At 43.7% G+C, this 22,151-nt stretch overlaps 1 protein-coding gene across 1 annotated transcript in view; it reads left to right on the top strand.

The window, feature by feature from the left end:
* The window catches only part of FGF12 (fibroblast growth factor 12), an 80,954-nt gene extending 59,043 nt beyond the window's left edge, over positions 1-21,911 (top strand). Inside the window, exons 4-5 of the mRNA XM_042878519.1 lie at positions 15,172-15,370; positions 21,538-21,911. Coding sequence (XP_042734453.1) covers positions 15,172-15,370; positions 21,538-21,656 — 318 coding nt within the window. The 3' untranslated portion in view covers positions 21,657-21,911. The remainder of the gene's footprint in view (positions 1-15,171; positions 15,371-21,537) is intronic.
* Positions 21,912-22,151: the final 240 nt, after the last annotated feature.

The raw sequence follows: 22,151 nt of genomic DNA, 5'->3' as shown, positions 1-22,151 counted from the left end.
AAGGTAAAAGCAGAGAGGTTGGGCCATTGCTGAGGATGCATCCAGAACTGCACATGTGCAGATGTCATCTTGTATGTTAGATTATAATGTACATAAAATGCAGCATGTGTTGCATTCAGCAGTGTGCTTCCTGTACAGTACTGATGCACTAAGACACCACATCTACAAGGACTGCTCTGAAAATAACACCTCCTATTTTATTATGTTGGCTTGCAACATCAGAGGCAGATGTTGGTGGTATGACAGCTGAGGTTGAACCTTTCCACCAGAGCTCCCTTAAGTTTTGTTGCTGTGTGAGCGATGACAGCAGAGGGGCATCTAACAAAATGACATCTGACATGGAAGTGTATATGATGCAAATGTGTATCGTTGGATTCCTCCACGTGGAAAAAATTGTACCCACTGGCTTTCACTGATGCTTGTGATTATTTATTGAGACCAAACAATAGATGTGAGCACAGCAAAGGGTGGATGATAAGTTTCAGCAATGGCAACAGCAGTGCGAAAGGCAAGCTGTGTTCTGGATGGCCATGTACAGTTGTCAAACTGTAAAATGAAGAACTGTTGTTTATTGCTGGTGGAAATGCATAGCTAGTGGCAGAGACTAAGCTGAATAACAGTGTTTTGTGGCAGAGAATTTGCTCTATCAAATAGTGTTATAGTGCTCTTCCTAACTGTTGCATTTCCATGGAAATAAATAGGAGGCATTACTTTCAGAGCAACCTATGTGTATATCTGCTGCTGAGGCTCTCTGTGTTGGAAAAAGATGTTGCCAATGACCTTGGTTCTGTTACTTTCCTGCTCCATCACCCCCACAAAATTTACCCTGGAAGAACAGTGCACCTCTTTCTCATTAGGCTGAAAAGCCCTTTTCCTGTCTCACATTTCTCTGTGTTGTCACTCGTGATGTAACTGGCCAAAGAAAAGGTGTTTCTTACAGTCTGATGAATTTGAGGCAGAGTATGTTAGAAAGTCAGCCTTGTAAGTAGCTCATGAACATAAAGTCTGTACTTAATCCAGTAGAATTGTCAGGATTAGTGATGTTTTCTGTGATTCTGTTATTGTATCTGAATGTTTTTAGGGCATGGCGTAGTGTGACCTGTTTCTGAAGGACCCAGCACAGAAGCTGAGTATCTGAGAATTCTCATTTGTGTAAAATGTGGATCGGGAAGAAATAAAAGTTTGCGGTGCTGAAATAAAGTGCATAAAGGGAGCAGTGAAGGAGAAATGGAAATAGATTATGTAAGTTATGAGTGGAAGGAAGAAGGAGTTGCTATGATGTGGCATTCTCCATATTGTGAGACTCCAAAGAGATAAGTGGTTTAGGGGCAGATTTTAGAGCAAAGTGGTGTCTTCAAAAGCACGGAGGGGGCACACTCCTTTTTCTATTCCAACCAGCCCTAAGCAGCAACACCCTGCAAGGTCATCCCTGAAAGGGATATTGTCAGATATGATGAAAATGAAGTCACCGTGCTTCCCTGCTGTCCCTAGCATATTTCTCCCGAAAGTGCAGTCAGTGCAGTTGTTATGCATGAGCTGTGAATGCAGACACATCTCCCCAGCGCCCTGTCCTGAGTGCACACCTCTATAGCTTTCAAATGGCTCCTGGAGTTGAGGGATCTCAGCCACACCTCAGGTGTTCCCAGCTGCTCTGTGGTGGTCATATTTTCAAAAATTGTCTGGTTTCAGCAATTCCCCTGGATATCTGAGAACAAATATTCCTAACTCTATAATGTGCTGGTTGCTGTCTGCCTGGACTCATGCTTTGCCTCAGCATTGCAAAGGGGTGTGGAACAGCTAGTACAGGGGGAATTTGCTTTTTGAGTTATTCAGGCTGGGATGTATCCTAAAAGACCTTCATCCTATTTGAACAGTGTGAAACAGTCCAATTAGAACTGGGACGAGAGAGGGCCCTTGAAGTACTGCAGCCATCCTATGTTGCCCGTCATCTCTTTCTCTCATTTGTGTTCTTCACACTGAGTCAAGGGATGGGGCGGTGCCTTTTTAGGAGTGACAGCTCAGAGTGGTGGTACTGGTGAAGCTGTGAGCTGCATCCAGCTCTGTTTTGACTACTGATGGCTGGAAGATGCATGTGTGGAAGTATAGCAGCAAGCATGACAGCTCACTTTGCTCTCTTGCCTGCAGGGACAACAGCCCACTGCTTGAAGCACATGGTGTTCAGGAGCTTGCCACATTGATTAAGGAAAGGCATATCAGGTTTTGACAAGTTACACTGGAGGCTGAACATTGTCAGCTGTAGAGTACATGCTAAAACATATACTGCATACATAAAAAGCTATTTATCTTTGCAAAGAGAGAAGCTGCTGACGATGATAGAGAATTCATTTCCATGGACCTTTCAGGGCTTTTTGATGTGTCTGTGTTCAGCATTGCTGCTTGACAACTTCATGATTCCTTTTCATTGATGATGCTTTCTGCTGGAGTCAGACAGAAGGGACAGGCCATGGCAATGTGGTGACTCAGTGCTGATATGACAGTGCCTTCCCAGACTACCCTGAACACTTCTTCATGCTGAAAGCAGTGGGCTGTGATTCAGAAAATCCATGTATTGACTATGACAGATCCAAGGATCGTATGCAACCGACCTCTTTTCTCCATGTCCCTTACATGCACACTGAAGTGGGGCTTCCTCTGTTCCTAGAAGTGCTCAGGTACTCTACTAAAAGGCATGAGGTAGCAAAACCACACTTACTTGTGGTATTAAGGAGTTATCATGCTCCTGACCCACCAAACTGCCCATGTGAGTCTAGCAAGACCCAGCCAATGATCACAGATGGACTGGGGCTGCCAGAGGTTGTTGTCCCTGCATTGTGCCCAGTAATTGGTACACGGCACTGGTTTGGCCTTTTGTAATAATCACCCTTTTTATCACACTCTTCAAAGGTGGCTTTGCATAGAAGACCAAGAGCAAAACCATAGTTCATTACGTGATTGCATAATTACATTCTGCTACAGTGTAATTTAGTTATGGAGGTAATTAAATGGCTGAAGGTCAACAGCAGGGCTCAGGATGCAAGTAGGAGAAAAAAGAGTGGAGTCTTTTTAGGGTGAAATACCACTTTGTTGGCATCTTTTGCAGCTCAGGTTGTAGTTTTCTTCATGGCCCTGCAGGTTGTTCCTCACAGGGAAGGTGTGAGGGCTGCTTTGTGCTTTTATAGAGTATCACAGAATTATTCAGGTTGGAAAAGACCATTGAGATCATTTAGTCTAACACCCAGAGACAGCATGTGGCAGTGGGCTTCTGGAAAATCCTTGCACCACGAAAGCAAGAAATCAGGGGGTTATAAAATATTAACTGAAAGTAAGGCTTATAACAAAGTTTTTTAGAGTTGAGCCTTTCAGAACAACCTAGTCTTCTTACAGGCTTCTAGAGTCTGATAGGAATAAATAGCTTAATGGCTATTAATGTGAATGCTGTTGATTATGAATCTCAGTTCCCATCATATTAAACCCTGCAGCCAGCTCTGCTCTTAAAGAACAGTCTTTTTGCAATGGCTTTGTATCTATATGAATGTTATCTGCACCCTCTGAAGAGGCTAAAGCTAAAAAATGGCTTTTGAAAATGTGTAGCACCAGCATTATCACGCCTCGTTTTTTTTTATCAAGTTTACACTAACGAAGAAAAAAGAAAAAAAGAACAAAAGCCGAGACTTTTCAATATCAAAGTTAAATTTAGAAAGCAGACTTCTGAAAGCATCCTTGTCAGTTGAAAGCTTGTTTTTTATGACTGACTTAAAAAGTAAAATTTCACAGCTCTCATTATTTTTCTTTTGTGCCTCCCGTGCCTTATATATTTTTTTACTGCCCTCTTCTAAGTAAAATGATCCCAATGGTGCTGTTACTTTCTGTGTATTCCAAGTGCACAGTGTTCTTGCATGTATTTCTGAGCATACTAGCAATGAGCTGATATGCTTCAGTTGGGTCAGTAGAGCTGTGGTAGTGTAAAACTAGTGATTCTTTAAGTCCAATGATTCCACTTTTTGATTGAATTTCTGCACTGCAGGTTTTCATGTTCCAAATGGTTTTGTGTTGTTTCACATTCAAGAAATATGCTGACAGTGGCTTGTGGACACACTGTTCATTGCCCGGGGTGACAGTTTTGAATGGTGTGGGACACTGCGTGCCTGTTGCTGAGCCCAGCGCTATTGACTATGTTGTGTGCCTGTTGCTACCCCAGCGCTATGTAAAGGCATAGGTGACTGTTCAGGTCCATTAGTATGAGTACATCGTTAGATAATAGAGTTTTGCTTAATCATTTTGCTTGCATGAGGTCCCAGCTATTGGTTAAGTCAGACACCTTGGGATTTCAGGTTATCTTTGTGTCTCTTGCTCCAGGCAGCAGTCATTACGTTCCCACAGGACTTCTAATCTTCTCCTTCATTTCCCTTGCTATGAAATATCCATTTTAATTGAAACATTCATGAATCAGTGTTTATTCCTTGAACAGAATGTGTAGTCCAGCTTTAGCGCTTCATAGAAGATCCATTTCTACTCTTGTTGCTGCATTAATGATTCAGGACTTAGCATCAGTGAAAACATATGAAAACTATGAAATATTGTGGATATCAAGGAAGGATTTATGTTGATGAACAAATGGTTTCTCTTCTGTCTTTTTTTTTTTTTCCCTGCTCTGGACTAGCACAGAAGAAAGCAGATGGTGACTTGTTCCTTCTCCAGTGATTCAGTCAGGAAAGCCCTGAGCTTTCCTTTCCTTCCTAATGTGTTCTAACGAACACATCAACCATTAGATTTCCTTAAAACTTATCACATTAAAAGAAGCATTTTCAGATCTGTGAAGGATCCAAGTGTGACGTGTGCTCAACTCCTGGCTTTCTGCAAGCAATATACTGATACTCAAATGGACAGGCTCAACAAATGACCTCTTTTCTTGCTACTGCTAACATGGTTCCTTCTTGTAATGGATGTTGGTAGGAAGTGCTTTTTGGAAGGCTTAATGTTTTGGATAGATCAGGAGTGCACTTGTAGAGCAAATCTTCCAATTACACTCACATGCCGCTCTTTGGTTCACATCACAGAGTGCAGTCTGGATTCCTTTTGGATGATGCCAAACTGAAGGGTACCCTCAGGAGTGCCTCTTATGTGCCAGATGTTTGGTCTTTGTGGGCTGGTGGCAGACAGGCAGCCGAACCCATTCTGAAATGTGAACAGTGCAAATGCCAAACAGTCCTCACCACCAGCTTTACCCACTTGGTCCTGCACTGTAGACAAAGAGTATGTCAACTAAAATCAAATGCACACAGTGTTGAAGAGAAATTCTGGACTCATTGAGACTGTAGGCTGCACAGCTATGAAAGAGATACACCAATTTTTAATTCTGGGTTGCTTTGTTGATGTGTTTTGGGTCATGTAATTTGAAGACAGTTTCAGGGTCTTCTATACATTAGTAACAGGATAAAATTATCTCCTGTTTTACTGTGCATCATGCCAAATAGAGTTGCTGTATTATATTACTCTCTCTAGAGTGACTATATTATCTTAGATTGGAAGTTGCAGTCATTAGTTGGCTTCTGAACAGAATCAGATGCCAAAGCCAATCTGAGTTCTCTAGCAAAGTGTTCAACAGAGTGAAAAATTTCACTATAGCCACTACTGCAAAATTCCTAATGATATACTTCCATCTGTCTGATTCCTGGGAAGCAAAGAGTCAGCTGCAATGGGTCACTTGGCTGCATGAAGTGGAACGGTTTGATCTAAGCTGTGGCATAGTTTGGGTCCATTCAAAATGTGTGTGCATTGTCCACGGGTTATTTCACATCAAAATTAAAGTAACAGCAAAAAAAAAAAAAAAAAAAGAAAAAGTAAGCCAGGATGTCAGTACATACATATCGTGGAAATCTATTCACAGCATAAGTAAGCCTGGCCTTCTCTGTAAAGCACGTATAGGCTGTGAGATTTGTCAGCTCTTTCAGGCTAAGCAGAGATAGTGCGGTCAATATATGGATGGCATTTCTAACACAGCAGAGTTGGCTGATTTTCTGAATTCCCAGGAAATAAATGAACAAAGGGCTGTCTGCCTTTTGTGCCAAAGACTTATTTCTCCTCTCTCACCCAAAAATGTTCTTGAGAGCTGAGTCTCATTCATTCCTCAGGCTGAATATCCCTTCTGTTGCATGCAGCCAAAAACAGGCTCTTCATACACAATGAGCAGTTTAAAGAATTTTAGATGAGACAGTAGTCCAAAGTCTCTGGCTCAAGGACACAGAGTCTGGAGGACTCAGGACCAGCAGAAGAACCTGCTGTCAGAACTTGAAGTCAGTGCCTCACTGACAGGGTAGGTGTTTGCCAACAGATTGTTTCCACTTGCAGTAAACGATACTGAGACCCAACAGAAACATGCCTGAAACCCCTCTGCCTTTGTAGACGTATCCCAGATGGGCGGTGCTGGATGATGAGCAGAGGGATTTGAAGCGTTGGACGCGTGCTTTGCTTGGCTGCAGATAGAGCAGCCCCCAGCAGGAGTAGGGCAGAGAGGGTAGACCTGGCAGTTATTAGGGAAGCAGCTTGGCCTTTTATTTGGCTGGTTTGGTCATCAGAAACCATGCTGAGACACAGGCTTGGAGGCCTTGGTGGATTCCCTTCAGTCCTCCTGGTGGGCAGCAAAACTGGCCCCAACCCAAGAATATACCACAAGCCTTTCCTTTTCTCTGCGTAGGCACTGCAGCAGCTGTAACGAGGGGGAGGCAAACGCCACATGAATATTCACACTTCATAACATTTCTTTTTGGTTGTGAGATGCAGCCTGTCCAACACCAGCTCACCCCAGCCTCAGCTGATGCCTTTGGACCACAGGGCTTGTGGTTAATTGGCCAGTTGTAGCCAACCTGTCAGCACACTGTCAAAATATTAATCATCTAGCACTACTCCTTTTCAGGATGGAAGTTTTAGCAGCAAAGAAATTGAATTTCCAGCTCTGGTCATGACAGCTCTGAAATTGGTTTAATGCAGGGGAGATCTCCTCAGCATGAGAGAAGATAGGGAGTGTGTCAGTGATGGTGTGCTTCCACCGTGTCCTGGGGTTTGAATTTAAGAGTCCAAGCAGAGAGGCTATCTCAATACATCACCAGCTTATGGTTGTAATAGGCCTGGCGAGCTCTTTGGCAAGTCCTCTTATCTCCTGCCCACATGACGTGTCACCTCCAAAAATGAAGTAGACAGAAAATTGTGCTAAAGTCTTCTCTTTTCTTCAGATCTGTGCTCAGTGTCTGGCCGTGCTGCTGGGGTGAGGGCAAGCACAGCTTGTCTGTGTCTGCAGAGTCTGCCTGACAAGGGCTGGGGCTCGCTGTGGTCCCCTTCTCCCTCATGTTGTTGTAGATGTATTACTTCATTTATGTCAGAAAGAGAGGGTCTTTACCCAAGAAAATGAACTGGAACCCTAGGGAAATAAGTTTCTCAGCTAGCTCTGACGCGTCATATTTTACAGAAGGCTAGGTAAGCCACTTGGTCTTCCAGTGTTCTAGACCTCTGCACAAAAAATGTAGAAAACAAAAGGTCTTCCTTCTGCCTAGGTGAGGGTGTTTGTATTGGATGCCTGTAGCACTATTAATGTGGTTTGTGCCTTCCAATATAGTTTTAATATGAATAATAAAATGATAAATCTAATACTTACTGCTAGGTTTCCACTGAAGGCTTCTTCCTATCAGGATAAAATAGTGTCGTGTTGGAAAATGCATGATCATTATTTTAGTTTAATACATCATTGTTATTATTATCAACAGTAGTAAAAATAGCAATGTTGCAAAAGTGACCAGAGGCCCCAAGTCAACTTCTCGTGTCCTCTGCCCAGGCTGAAAGTGATGCCAGGAAACTCTCTGTCCCCATAGAGAGATGACAGATTCAAAGCATCCCATCTGGCCGTGTTTCTAGGGTTCTTACATTATTATTTTTCTTCATGGTTATTTTGGGCAGTAGCAGATGAGGCAGTGAGATGCTAATTTAGGAAGTCTGTTTTTCTTGTATGCAACTAACATATCTTCATCTCATCCCATCTTGTCTCATGACCATTACCTTTGAATGCATAAATGTATTTCTGGATACTGCTTTGGAGTAAAGCAGGGCTAATGGCAATGTTACCAATTCCAAACACTTTGTCTTCTCTGCATTCTGTTGTTCTGACAATAGGTGATATGGAATTCCTAGGTAATACACGATACTGGAGTTTCACCAGATCTCCAGGCTGCCAGGAATGTGGCACCAATGCTGTCCAAAACCCTCACTTATAGGCATCAGTTGCTTTTCTAGAAGAGTGATGCTGAACTAGATGGGCCACATGCCATGTGAATGAGCTATGCTGTGATCACTGCTTAACAGCTCCACACTTTTAAGGCTTTACAGTCCTAACTTGAAATAAGGTCCAAGATCAGAGAACAAACCAATCCATTAAAATCCAAATCTAGCTAATAATTTGAAAAGAATTGATGTAAAGTTATTTCATCCAACAATGAATTTGAATTTGGGGTTCATCAATAACAAAGAGCATAGCATCAGGCAGAAACGTGTCATTTTTCATGTGTGTCCCATCTGTGCATTGCTCACCGTGCAGCCTTTCTGAGATGACATTGTACACAGAGCTGCCCAGTTTTCTGTACTCCAGTCTTTCTCTTGGAGCCTCTTCTCTCACTCAGGCTCTCCTGGGAGGCATGGAAGGGAGCAACCCAGCTTGAAGAATCATCCTGAGTTATGTTCTTGTCAGCACTCATTAAATTGAAAGCCGTGTTCCTATCAGGATTGCATGAGCAGCCGCCAAAGGCCAGTGCAGGGAATCTGTGCATATTTAACTTTATAAAGCATTTAGTAAAAATGTATCTGTGCAGTGAGCTGGCCAAGAACTGAAAGCAGGAGAGCACAATGCAGAGATATAGTGGGATGCGGGAGTCTGAATTTGGCTCTCAAAAACTCATAGTTTCCAGGTGTGAGACCATGGCTCACGTGGATCTGTACAACCCCTTTTTGATCTGGGTAACCATCCAGCTGGAGCAGGATGGAGCTTGGCATGTCATGCAGAATCTGTTGTGGGTCTGGGGGATTTCAAGTGAAGCCAACACAACACATATGTACCCTGGACACAGAGTTTTCCTGCGAAAGTAAGAGTAAATGGCCTTCTAGTTATGGTTTTCAGGGGCAGTAAGTTGGATTGCTATTTAATGTTGCTTCCCAGCTGTCAGAGCTGGGAATCAGACTGGCATAGATGGGGATTTATGTGAAAATGTGCTCCCTTCGACCACAGATGATTCAGAAAGAGCCAGAATACTTGTAGATAACCATATTGTTTCCTCAAGTATATCTACTCTGAAGTGGGGCTGTGTGCTCCCATGTAGCAGCTTGTTATTTTAAAACTTATCTGTTCTCTCCTACTTCTAAAAGGCCACCAGGAAGGCTTGTCACCAATCTCATACGGAGCTAGAAGGGGGAGGAAAAGTGGAGTGTGAACAGTGAATATCACCTGCCATCTGGACAAAGATGGGATGAGATGTAAAGTTTGGATGCAGTTTTGCGTTTCTTGATCACATGCCAAGAGAGAGCTCAGCTACAGTTATTTTAAAGCATTTCCAGGCAGAGGCAACCCTGGGCTATGGTGTAAGCTACATGGAGCAGTACACTGCTGTAGTCTCAGTGGGGCTTATCCTGTGGACAGGGCCTACATGTCCTGGGAATAAGAGTATGCCAGGACAAGTGCTATGGTATGAGATTTGTGGTCACAAACTCCCAGGTATTTAAAGAATTGTCACAACTTTAAGTGGGAGTTGGATATTGACATTTCATCTGGGATCTCACACGTCTGTGGGAATCCAGCGCCTTTGTTCATCCACTCAGGTTGATGCACACTGATACCCGTGATGAGCTTCTCGTTGCTCGTGGCATCAAAGAGGTGTTGATTAAATCTTGCTCTGGCTGAGGACAGTGAAGTGGGTTTTTAAGGAAGCCCAGGTGCTTTGCTGCAGTGCTATCCTCTCCCTTGGGACAGAGCAATGCTTGTGCAGACTGAGTGATCCAAGTGTTCCATGGGCTGCCTCCACAACCACAACGCAATGTTGAGAGCAGTGCTTTGATTCCCTAAACATAGAGCCATAGAATCGTAGAATCATTAAGGTTGGAAAAGATTGCCAAGATCATCTAGTCCAACTGTCCATCTACCACCAATATTACCCATTAAACCAAGTCCCTAAGTACACATCCCCATATTTCTTGAACACCCCCAAGGACAGTGATTCCACCACGTCTCTGGGCAGCCTGTGCCAGTGCATCGCCACTCTTTTGGAGAATTTTTTCCTAGTATCCAACCTGAACTTACCCTGGCACAACATAAGGCCATCAGCTCCTCTTGGAGAATAGGCCAGCCCACACTTCCCTATAACCTCCTTTCATGGAGGTGTACAGAGCAAAATATATTTTAATTGACTGTGATGGACTTTGAACTCTCAAATCTAAACACTAACATCAGTAAACATCCTGAGTCATATTCTCTAGGAGGAAATCTTTGCCATATGTAGGTTTTGGTGCAGTTAAGGGCTTTTATCCCATCTGAAGATCTGGCTCAGTAATTGTGCAGAACATAAAAAAGAAACCCGTGAGTGCTGTAAAAAAGGGAAACTGTTACTCTGGGAGTGTGTTGGTTAGGTATTTCTGCACTCATAATTAACATTCTCTTCCTAAACTGTAGCACAAACTACTTGCAGAATGGGCTTTTTCTTTTATTGCTGCTTGTTTCGCTAACTAAATTTATTAAGTCATTGGGTTTGCATGTGAATGTGTATATTTTCTATTATATTCTGGGTTATAATAAAAGGAGATATTCAGGGGGAAAAAAAAAGAGAAAAAAAAAAAAAGAGTTGCTGCTTCATTGGAGCAGTACCAGGACTGTGACACCATTGGGATGGCATATTTTGAAGGAGCTGAAATATCCAAGCAGAGCTGTGCATTCCCAGAATACTCTCTGCTTCCTGCAGGGTTTGTGCCTGGAAGTCCACATTTTCATCTGCAGATGGCAGGAGACACTGGTGGGGTCAAAGATAAATTAAACATCGTATTTTTCTAAAACAGGAATAGCTGTTGGGGCAAATCATGGTACCTTACAACCTCTCTGAGCATGTCTGTTGCACTAAGAACAAAAATCAAAATGCCAGTTACATCCATTCAGCTACTTTCTGTGTTTCAAAGTGTCATTGAACGTGGTCTCCCTAATTTTGTATGTGATAGATGCCATTTTACTTTTTTCCTAAACTGTGAAATTTCCAATCAAGCTACTGTTAGCACAAATGAGGTCTGTGTTTGTTTTTCAAAGCAAGTCTAATTACTCTGTCTTAGTGGAATTGCCTCTTGTACAAGTGTTTGAGATACAGAAAGCAAGTTGCAGGGAAATGCTATTCATTTTGCATGTAAATTGTTAACATTTCTTGTGCAAATATTTCATGCAAGTTTTTAGCTTAACAATTAAAAAAAAAAAAAAAAATCTGCTTTTGCAAATCACTTCCAGCAGTATCTGTTGATATTTAACAAAATGTCTCAGACCCATAATCTCCAAACAGTGAAAAAATAAATGTATTTATTTACTTTCTACCCTAAAAGTAATTTAGTCAAGAATACTATACCTATACTATTGTATATACTATACTCTACTACTATACCTATACTTGACTAATGGTATAGTCAAGAATACTATACCATTATTTCTGGAGGAGGTTGTAGGGGGACAGTCTGAGGGTCCCTTTGCTGCTTTTACCCTTTGCTAGATGGGACTCCCCATCTAGCACATTTAATTAACACTGAAATAATTTTAAAAACCAAAACAAACATAAAGATCTGGACAATAGTTCAGTGGTTTTCCCAAATGACCTTTAGTTATCTCTGATTTCAACCCATGCAGTGGCTCTTGCTCAGAACTGTTAGTGTGAAGTCTGTCCTATTCACCTACACTCTGCTTTCTTCCAAGCTCTTCTCAGCTCAAGATAACTGAACCAGCAGTTCCCACCTGATTTGACATAATTGCCACAATTAATTTTGACAGTAAAGCTTGTAGATAGGTTCTGTCATTAATATCCTGAGATGCTTTCATTATGGGGAGGCACAAAGTAAGAGATATGGGCAGGAACCAAGTGACATGACATAGCCATGCCTTGTAAACTTTGGAGGCTAGACATTGGCCACCAAGGAGGTATCAGTGAAGAAAAACATAAGGATGCATGTGCTATCACCTTGGCAGAGTGCCCTGAACACTGCTTGTCTGCCCCATCACTTTTCTGTGAAGACCATAGGGGTTGTCAGTAAGTACAAGGAATTGCCCCATAGTGTGTGTTTGTCTCTGTGTGGCACAGTGTTGATAATGGGGTGTTGTATATAATAAGAAAAATAATAATAGTGAATACAACTAGAACTCTGCTGGGTTTTCTTAAACCTACCTAATGGAGAGAACTGTGTTTTGATGGTGTTGCCATATTTCAGCTAATTTATAGGGGGTGAAGAAGCAACCAGCCAAATCACAGAAACAATCAAAAAGGTTTATTTGCTTGAGTAATTTCAGGGGAGATTAAACATATGATGAAAATCACTATTTCTGCTTTAGTTTTTATGTCTTCATTAAAAATGTCCACTTCACAGATAACATAACTTTGCTTCTTTAATGGTACATTAATGGCTATAGGTCAAGAAGGAATGGCTTCAAGTTGTGCCAGGGGAGGTTCAGGTTGGATATTAAGAAAAATTTCTTCTCTGTAAGAGTGATGGTGCACTGGCACAGGCTGCCCAGGGAGGTGGTGGGGTCACCATCCCTAGAGGTGTTCAAAAACCGTGGAGATGCAGCACTGAGGGACGTGGGCATTGGGCAGTATTGGTGGTAGTGGATGGCTGAACTGGATGATCTCAGAGGTCTTTTCCAACCTTCATGATTCTGTGATTCTCTGATTCTAAGTGGATATGTGGTATGAAGTGATTTCATGAGCTGTATGACAGAAAATAATATTATATAATGATAATTTTAAAAGAGATGTTTACATGAACACTTGATCTTAAATCACTTTTAAATAAAAATCTAGATATCTTTTTCTTTCTATAACCACAATTTCAATATGCAGTAGTTTTTATATTTCTGCTTCATTGAGAATAAAAAACTGTCTTTGTTCCACGTTGAAATAAAAACAAGCATTGAAAATCCAAACATGCCATAGAATCATAGGTCATTTGAGTTGGAAGGAACTCTTTAAAAGTTGCCTAGTGCAACTCCCATGCTTGGCAAATTCCATATTCTGGGGAAGTCAGTGGTTACCTTTTCCCAAGTAAAAACTTTCCAGTTCAGATAAGGAGAATTTTGTTAAAACATTTATACTGGTGGGGCAGCAAGGATGTGGTAAAGGGGCTGAGTGCCCAACCTGATTGCAGGGATGCTCACATGCATTGTGGGGTTTGCTGCCTGGCTGACCCAGCTGAAAGCCATATGGGCTGGGCGTTGGCTCTGGGTTAGCGCACATCTTCTGCAGCCAGGCACAGCCTGCAGATAAAGAGCAGATTTGAGGGGTGCTTAAACGATGATCTTCTGGAAAACTACTTTAAGCACTGTGTTATAGTGCTCTAAGTCATCCAGATCTCTCTCAACTTGTTTCACTCCCTCTTCCTAAAATATTTCTCCAGCAAGGAAGACTCCCTTAGATGAGGCAAAACAACTCAATGGGCTGAAAGTGTTTTTATGCACATGGTGCTGATTGATGCAAGCTTCACAAATGCAGCACAGCTCTGTGCTTTCTACTCTATCTTTGGTGGTTTCAAGCCTGCCCGGCTCTGCAGGTCTGCTGAACACGGGATTTATTGTCAGGCCAACAACACTTTATATAACCCCTGGAGCACTGGGGAATACATGCCTGAATGTTGCTGAATGTTCAAAATGTTCACTCTTAAAATGAGGTCTGCAGTAAATGTGTGGCATTACTCCAGATGCTTTGCTTGAATGTTGGTCATGGGTTTTCCATTGGGGAAGATAGAGAAGCTCCCTAAGAACTCTGAGTGGCAGTGGCCTGGGAGGGAGCATTGTTGTCCTGGAGCAGCACTGCCTTCATCATGGGCCTCCAAGATGCTTTCCCTGGGTTGTGCAAGATGATATGTATTAGCTTTAGAAAAGTTTGAGGGGTGTTTGTGTAATTTTGTCTTTCTTTATTTGTTTATTTGGTTGGTTGTGTGTGTTTGTTTTTTTTTTTTTCTTGCAAAGAATATAATCATTTTAAGAAACCCAATGGGAGCATTTACTTCACTAGGATGAATTTTCATTTAAGTCTGGGAAAAAGAACGCACCTCAGACCAGTAACCGATGTCTGTCTTAGTGAAGAGTTGGAAGCTGCTGGCAGAGTCCCGTGGGCAGCCAGCTCTTTTTGAAGAGGCTTAATGTTATTTCCCTGTTGTAAAAACCTTGAGAAGTTTGCAGGACACAGCAAGGTACCAGACCAGTTCTCTGTGTCTGAATTTACATCTTTATCAAAAGATTTTCAAGCTTTGTGCCAGCATTTCCTCCTGTCTTTTTTGAAAACAAGTAAGTTTGTTACTTGATTTTTGTACTCCCATTTCTCCACATCCACTTACCTGATCCTGACAAGTTGCCTTTTGCCTGGAAGTATTTATAGAATCTCAGTGTTTTAGGCACTGCACATTGCACGTTTCTTGCCCATCATGCAGAAGGCAAGAGCAAAACCAGAGGGATGCCCTGGAAGTAGCAGTGAGCAGCAAAGCTGTTTCTTTGCTTCCCAGCTCTGTGGGCTTTTTTTTGCGTAGTACTTCAGTCCCAAGTCCTTATAGATGAGACCTGGTAGAGCATACACACTTCACAGTAAGACACACAAACAAGGGCATTGCTCTGGCTGGGTTTGAGAGCTTGCTGGGACACAAATTCTTGACTTCTGCACATTTTTCAAGCCTGTTCACTGTGGGTGGTTTTGTAAACCACACCTCTGCCCTGTCAGGGAAACAAAGCCTTCTTTTTCAGTGGGGACTTTTCTGGATGAGTACTGTTGCTGATGCCTGTTGTTTTCTATTGTTAAACTGACTGCAATGCGTGACTGTCATGTATCACTCAGTGATGCCTAATCCAGGAAATCAGTGATTAATCTTTTCACCGCTTTTTCTTCTCTCTCTGTCTCTTTCTCTCTTTCACTGCAGGATGTTTTCACACCAGAGTGCAAATTTAAGGAATCTGTCTTTGAAAACTACTACGTTATTTATTCTTCCACGCTGTATCGGCAGCAAGAATCCGGACGAGCGTGGTTCCTGGGACTCAATAAAGAAGGTCAAATTATGAAGGGAAACCGGGTGAAAAAAACCAAACCCTCATCACATTTTGTACCCAAACCCATTGAAGGTATGGAATCTCTCCTTCCATCCGTGTGGTGTGCAGGGTGGGTGAGCTGGCAGGTGCAGATTTGGGGCTGCATGGATTTGGGTGCTGGGGAGCACTTTTGGAGTGCTGGGCTGCACTGCTGGCATTTCATTCATTTTCCATCTCACGTAAAAAACTCTGCATGTTATCACAGCCTGAGGCTTCAGTGGAAGTTGAATTTTTGCCCGTTTACTGACAGTACAGTGCTGAAGTGTGCCATGGGCTCATGCCATGGCATTTTTTATGGGCTGGCATCTGGTAGATGAAGAGATGTACTGTAACAAGCTTAGTCTTTATCAGGTACTAACTTGATTTTGGAAACAAGCAATTGTCCCTTTTCTGTTACTAGTAAATTCAAGAGAAATTCAGCTCTGCATTCACAAGTATTTGCAGCCTTTGCACAGAAGATGGAGGTGGTAGAAAAACAGAGAATGCCACAGGTGTGCTTCTCCTGTGCTTGTTCTCAGTGACTTTTCTGCAGCTGGAAGCCAATTGGAGGCAGCAGCAGGGCAGCCTTCCTCAGCTTTGGTTTCTGCAGAAGACCAGGGCCTGCTTCAGCAGGAGCTTGGGTTCTGTTCCTGTCCTGCCTTGGCTAGGAAGAGGTTTTACAGGTGCTAGCTGTCCCAGCTGGGTTTCCAGCTCCTTCTGATAACTCTTTGCTATCTGGTTGTCTGTTGGCACTGAGCAGAGCCTTGGAATCCAGATTTCTTCCCCAGTGCAGCATGTGTGGTGTCTGTTGAATGGCTCAGTAGTTGTCTCCTGCATGTGTTAAAGTAGGCCATTCCTGCGGCTATCCTCACAGCAGGATTCACAGTAACAGAGGTGCCTGGCCACAGCGGAGTTCTCATTGCAGCAAGTGCTGCTCCAGCTTTCATTTTGAAAAACCAAACCCAGCCCGAGAGCTTCCCTTTCCTGCAGTTGCCTCCTCCCACGCTCGCTTCAATCACAGCTGTCACATAACCTCCTGAGCGAGTGAACGCTTTGGAAGTTGGCAGCCAAATGAAGGGCTCCTCCACCCCTTCCCTCCTCCACACGCTTTGCAGGCGGCCTCTGCTGCATCAAAGAGCTGGCAGCTGCCCAAGCCCGGGCATGTGTCAGCTTCCCAAAGCGTTCAGCTGTCTGGGACTATGGCTCCAGACGGAGGGCTCTGTTCCCAAGCCCAAGATTCACTGTCAGTAGCAGAGGGCTGGAGTAAAACGTGCTCAGCTCCACGTGACTTGTCTGTGCTGCATCCATCAAAGTCTCCGCGAGCAGAGCTTGCAAGTGGAGATGTGAGAGAAAAGGGGCAACTTCTGCCCTGGTTTAACAGCATCTTTCTCTTTGACATGACTAGAAAGAACGATTGAAAACACTCTTCTGCTGTACTTGCATGTCCCTTCTACTGAGCACCGCAGCATGTCCCAGTGTGTGTGCTTGGCTGCTTTTTCAGGCTGGTGCTGTGCTGCTTCCATCTGCAGTATGTACACAGGTTTGCTTTTGCTCAGGTCCCACCGCCAGCATTAACACTGTGACACAGTGCTGACATGATGATGTGTGCACAGAGGATTCGGGTCCTGTGGAAAGGAGTAGTGTCGCATGCAGTGCTAGGAATCACTTCACCCACCACTTCAATGGCAATTATCTCTGAGCTGAAACTTCCCAGCTGATTGCTGTGCACAGAAGAATTATGCAGCAGCTCAGTGAAGGGAACATTTGCAGGAAAAGGAATCACAGAAAAGCCCAGATTGCTCTTGTAGCATTGACTCCTGTTGCTTCATACTGCTTTCTGAATTTAGAAGCTCTTTTCTCAGAATTGCAAATGGCCAGTAAGCTAATGAATAAGTATGAAATGTCCTCCCAAGGAACTTTTATATATATGTATATATATATATATATACATACACAGTTCTATCTGGGTGTGCTGTGCTAATCCTGCAGAGTGCTTTGTCTCCTGTAGGTTGTCAAATGCTGGGGCTGTTCTGTGCAAAGCCACTGGAAGGGTTTCTACGTTTGGTTTGCACAAGGAGTTAGGTTTGGTCTAGTGGAGGTAGGATGTGCTTGTTTGTTTTTGAAAATCACACCAAGCTTAATCAATATAAAAGCACAAAAAAAACGTAGTGAGTAATAATGGGAAACGTTCAGTTCCTCTCCCATCTGTGTGCTGGCAAAGCCAAGGCAAACAGCCTGCCTGTCAGCAGTTAATGTATGGTGTGAGGCCACTCTTGGTTAAAAACACACATGCGCAACCCACTTCTTTTGATATTTCTGATCGCTGATCATTTGGGCTAAATGAGCCTTTAAAGTGCAGACATATAGATTGAACCAGACTGCGCAAGAAACTAGCTTGGGTATAATTGTCACTTGGACACCAAGCTGTCTTTTACAGCAATTTCAATCTCCTTAAGTGTCTGCATTGATTAGTACTGGACAAACACATCTATTGTGCCTCTTGTTTTTTCCATCTTAACTAATGGGAGACTCTTCCTGTCCCTTAAGTAAAATTTCTATCAGATGCTTTTTGTGAATGAGCTCTGCTGTTTTTAGTTCCCTCTCCTTGAAGATACCATTTCCAGACTATTCTACCAAAAGAGCTCTCACTGGTCCTAACTTCAGTGTATATGGTGTGGCACATCTGGCCCTTCTTCCTCCCTCTGAGTCAGCTAGGGCTGCCCCTGACTCTGCACTCCTGGTGCCTCAGCCCTTAGGCCTTGGACACGTGTCAGTTGTTAAGAACAAGACATGTTGATGACTGGCCTACCACTCTACCAGTCTGTGTTAAACACAGCTCCTCTTTTGTACCTGTCTTTCAGATAGACAGGCTTTGGTATGTTCTCTGCCCTATACTAACTCATTTGTTCATCTATCAAACTGCTAATCATTTTATTAGACGGCAAACGCGCTGTATTTTAACCATGCTTTTGCTTGGCCATTTGTCATCCTGCACTGGCTCCCACCTGAACACGCTGACTCCATCTGGCAGCATCCTGCACATCCAGCCGCCTGGCAGCCGCCAGCTCAGACAGCTCTGAAATGCATCAGCTGGGCCTGGGGTAGGAACACAGTAATTAGAGGCAGAAAACAAGAGCGCATAATCACTCACTGCCTCCTGCCCCTAGCTGTTGCTCAGATAATTAATTCTCTCCACCAGAGCATTAGCTAATGTGGCCGCTGCTGCAGTGGCATTCGGAGCTGTGCCCAGCCCTGCCTCCTGCTTAGAAAAATCTCAGCTCCTCCAAACTCCTGAGACCTAGGGCAGGGAAAGCCATCTACATGGATGTACCCAAGCCTCTTTAATAATCTTTTCCTTGTATTCTAGAGAAAGGCGGTGAGGAGCGCATAGGCACCTCCAAACCTCTTCCTGTTGCAGCGATGCCAAGTGAAGCATGCAGGGTTTGGGACACATTATGTGCTTCCTGAGCACTGCTAGTCCCTGTGCCCAGGGAGACAGCACAGGGTGCATTTAGCTTCCCTGCAAGGGCGGTGTGCTGATGCTGTGCTCGGAAAGCAGCAGTGAGCCATCAATCTTGTATCAGCACACAGGAGAGAGGATCACCTGTCCCTGGGTGAAAGCAGCCCCATCTTGCTTTCAGTCTTTGGAGAGGATGCTCCCCCCCTTGTTTGCCCCCCCTAGACCTCTCCCTGCCTACCTGCTTGCAGAATTCTTTATACATGCAGAGCAGCCTGCATCAAGAGGTGCAGGTACCAGGCAGGGCACAGCCCTGCTCCCACTCTCCCCATTCCACGCAGTGGATCAGGCTCACAGCATTTCCCAATTAAAGCATGAATATGGATGCGTTGATTAGAATCTGGAACACAGGAGCTGATTATCTGATTGAAGCTCCAAAGCATTCGCTGGGTTTGCAGACATGGAGGGCTGTATTTGGTTTGGTGTGTGGGTGGGGGTGGGTGGGAGAAGCAGGAGGAGAGCCTGTTCTCACCAAATTGCTCATCCTTCCCAAGCTGCCTGGTGCTCTGTGCACACAGCCTCACTCTGTCCTTACAACCCCATGCACACACATCCGTGTACAAATACCCAGGCAATATTTAGTGCCGTACAAATTCTGCATACCACACTGATATGGGTGTATCTAAATACTGAAAATACACAGGTCTCATGCTGCTGTAGGTTTTCTGGCATGGTTTGTTGGCACAGCCTGTCTCGTACTTAGGCTTTGACAGCACTGAGTGAAAAGCATACTGAGCAGCCTCCAGCCCTACCCCCTGTCAGTGCTCACAGCATCTGCTGGAGTGGAGGATTAACCTCTAATTCCTGCCTTATTTGCTTGCTAGGTACAGGGTTTCCTTAATTTTCAGTTGCATGGTGTTTACTTCTGCAGCCTGATTTGTATTCGTGACTCTGTGGCCAGTGATGATGCAAAAACCTAGACTGTGCCTTGAATTTCTCTGCGTTTCTTTGTCCTTGTGGGCATTGAATTCATCTCCCATTGCCCAGCTGCAATACTGAGGCTGGAAGCTGAGGGTTGACTGTAATGCACACAGCTGCTTGGGAAGGACCCATGCAAATGCCTATGGCTCAAGCCTGGACCTGTGGCTGAAGAAGTTAGGACTGGGGCAGAACTTGGCACAGTACAGGTGCATCAGCAGCACAAACCCACATTTCTGATGGGAGAGCATCACATCAGAAAATGAGACCCACCTCAGGAGTGATGTGCATCCTGAGGGTCATCAAAAGACCATGCAGCTCGGGCTAAGAGATCACGCAGGAGCATGAGCACAGGTTTTCCTCCATTACTAACCTTCATCATGTTGTCCTTTAAGCTTTCTCTGTCCAGTGTTTTTCTCTCTTTTTTTTCTCATGTTCATCAAATAACAGTGCAGCATTGACAGTTTGCAGTGCAGGCCCTGCCTTCCAGATGCATTGTGAGGCCCAGTGTGTGTTTGTGGGTATGTCTGAACTGCTCTGAAAGCTTTGTGTGAAAGATACTCTATGACTCTATGAGAAAAGTCATATTTTTTCAATGTTCATATATTCAATGAGATATCCCTCCCATTAATACACAGTTGACTGCACTTTATCTCTGTCCTATATTGTTGCACACTGCTATCACTGTTTGTCAAGCGAGGAGTACAATGCTGAGCAATAATGTCATTTGTAGCCTGCCTCTAATTGCCAGAATTTATTTGCAAATCAGGGAGGTTACAAACATTATTAATATTAAAATATAAATTTTCCTATATGTGGGGTATTTGTTTCATCTATTCAGATAATTTTTGAAATTTTCCTATTGTTGAGCACTCAGAAGTGAAAGCTGATGGCTCTGTCCATCCTATGGTTCTACAATAGGAAGCAGTGCATAATCAGTTCTTTCCATCCTAATTTTTGCAAAAATGCAGGTAGGAGAGTTGAAGGCCGGACCCATCTCAGGCTCTCAACTTCAGAGTATGTGCCCTTGGAGTACCTCTGTATTTCCATCCCTTCCACAGCTCACCACATTTATGAAGAGCTCCACAGAGCTGTTCCTTTTGGTGTTACCCACTGGGCTGTCCCCAAGCCATCAAGGTGTGCTGGCTCAGGGCAAGCACTGGCACACCTCAGTGGCACAAGGACAGCCACTTGGACACGGGCCCCCTACATGTGCCTTGGCTATTGACTGATAGGGAAGAACTAGTGCTGAGAACAGACCTCAGGCTTTGGCTGAAGGCACCAAATGGGCTTCAGTCACCACTTCAGGGCCCAGAGCTTCACACCCAGAATGTTTGGGTGGCTCAGAGGCAAGCATGGCTTTGATTCAAGACTCTCAGAATCTTCACGTCAGAGATTAAGGACTGGGGAACAGGTAATCCTCAAACCTGATATTGGATGATAAAAGCATCTCGAGACAATGCCTGGTGCTGTGAACTGGAATGCTTATTTTATGTATATAACATATTAAAAAATAGTAAAGCATAGAAAGCCTCGACTGACTTACCCATGGAGAAGCAGAAATCCCTTGTTTCTGTCTGTGCCTCTGGAAGGATCTGGCTAGCAGCAAAGGCAGACAGCAGATCTTGCTTGGTAAGAGGATCCTCCAGTGGGTCACTGAGGCTTTTGTGTGTCTGCATTTGTGTTGTATTGGGGTGAGGACTTCAGTCTCGCATACAGATAGCTCATGGTGGTCAGTGATGCTGTGACTTCAGGGCTGCTAACGGGTTGTCTTTTCTGTTTGCAGTGTGCATGTACAGAGAGCCATCGCTGCATGAAATTGGAGAAAAACAAGGACGCTCTAGAAAAAGTTCAGGGACACCAACCATGAACGGAGGCAAAGTCGTTAACCAAGACTCGACATAGCTGACAAACACCCTCCCTCCCTCCAGCTCCTCCCTTCCCACCCACCTTCCCACCCCACCCGGCGAACCCACACTGAGAGGACGACAGCTGAGCAAGGCAGGACCTACGGTAGTGGCTAGGAGCCCGAACTCCAGGAGCTTTCTTTGTGTAGGATGAGGAAACTGAACCCCAGATCTTGCCTGTTGCAACGTTTTAAAAAAACAAAATAAAACACACACACACACGCAAAAAAAAAAAAAAAAAAAAAAAAAAAGTGAAGAAAAAAAATGTTTTAAATCAGGACTTCCATTAACATTTTCAAAGCAAACTGTTTGCTCTGTGATCAAAGGGGGAAAAAAGAAAAAAGGTCTCATCTCTGCATAATAATAATAATAACAACAACTAATAAATACAGTAATAATAAATAAAGATGTTACCTTTAAAAAAATAAAACAGAGCTTTTGGAAAATCGAACTTAGCAATAATGATGTGTGAAAAACACAGGCTGGGACTGCG

The sequence above is a fragment of the Lagopus leucura genome, unplaced genomic scaffold, assembly GCF_019238085.1.
Source record: "Lagopus leucura isolate 7727_CA_CO unplaced genomic scaffold, USGS_WTPT01 Super-Scaffold_100021, whole genome shotgun sequence".
Classification (NCBI taxonomy): Eukaryota; Metazoa; Chordata; class Aves; order Galliformes; family Phasianidae; genus Lagopus; species Lagopus leucura.
This window is presented reverse-complemented; position numbering and strand designations above follow the sequence as displayed.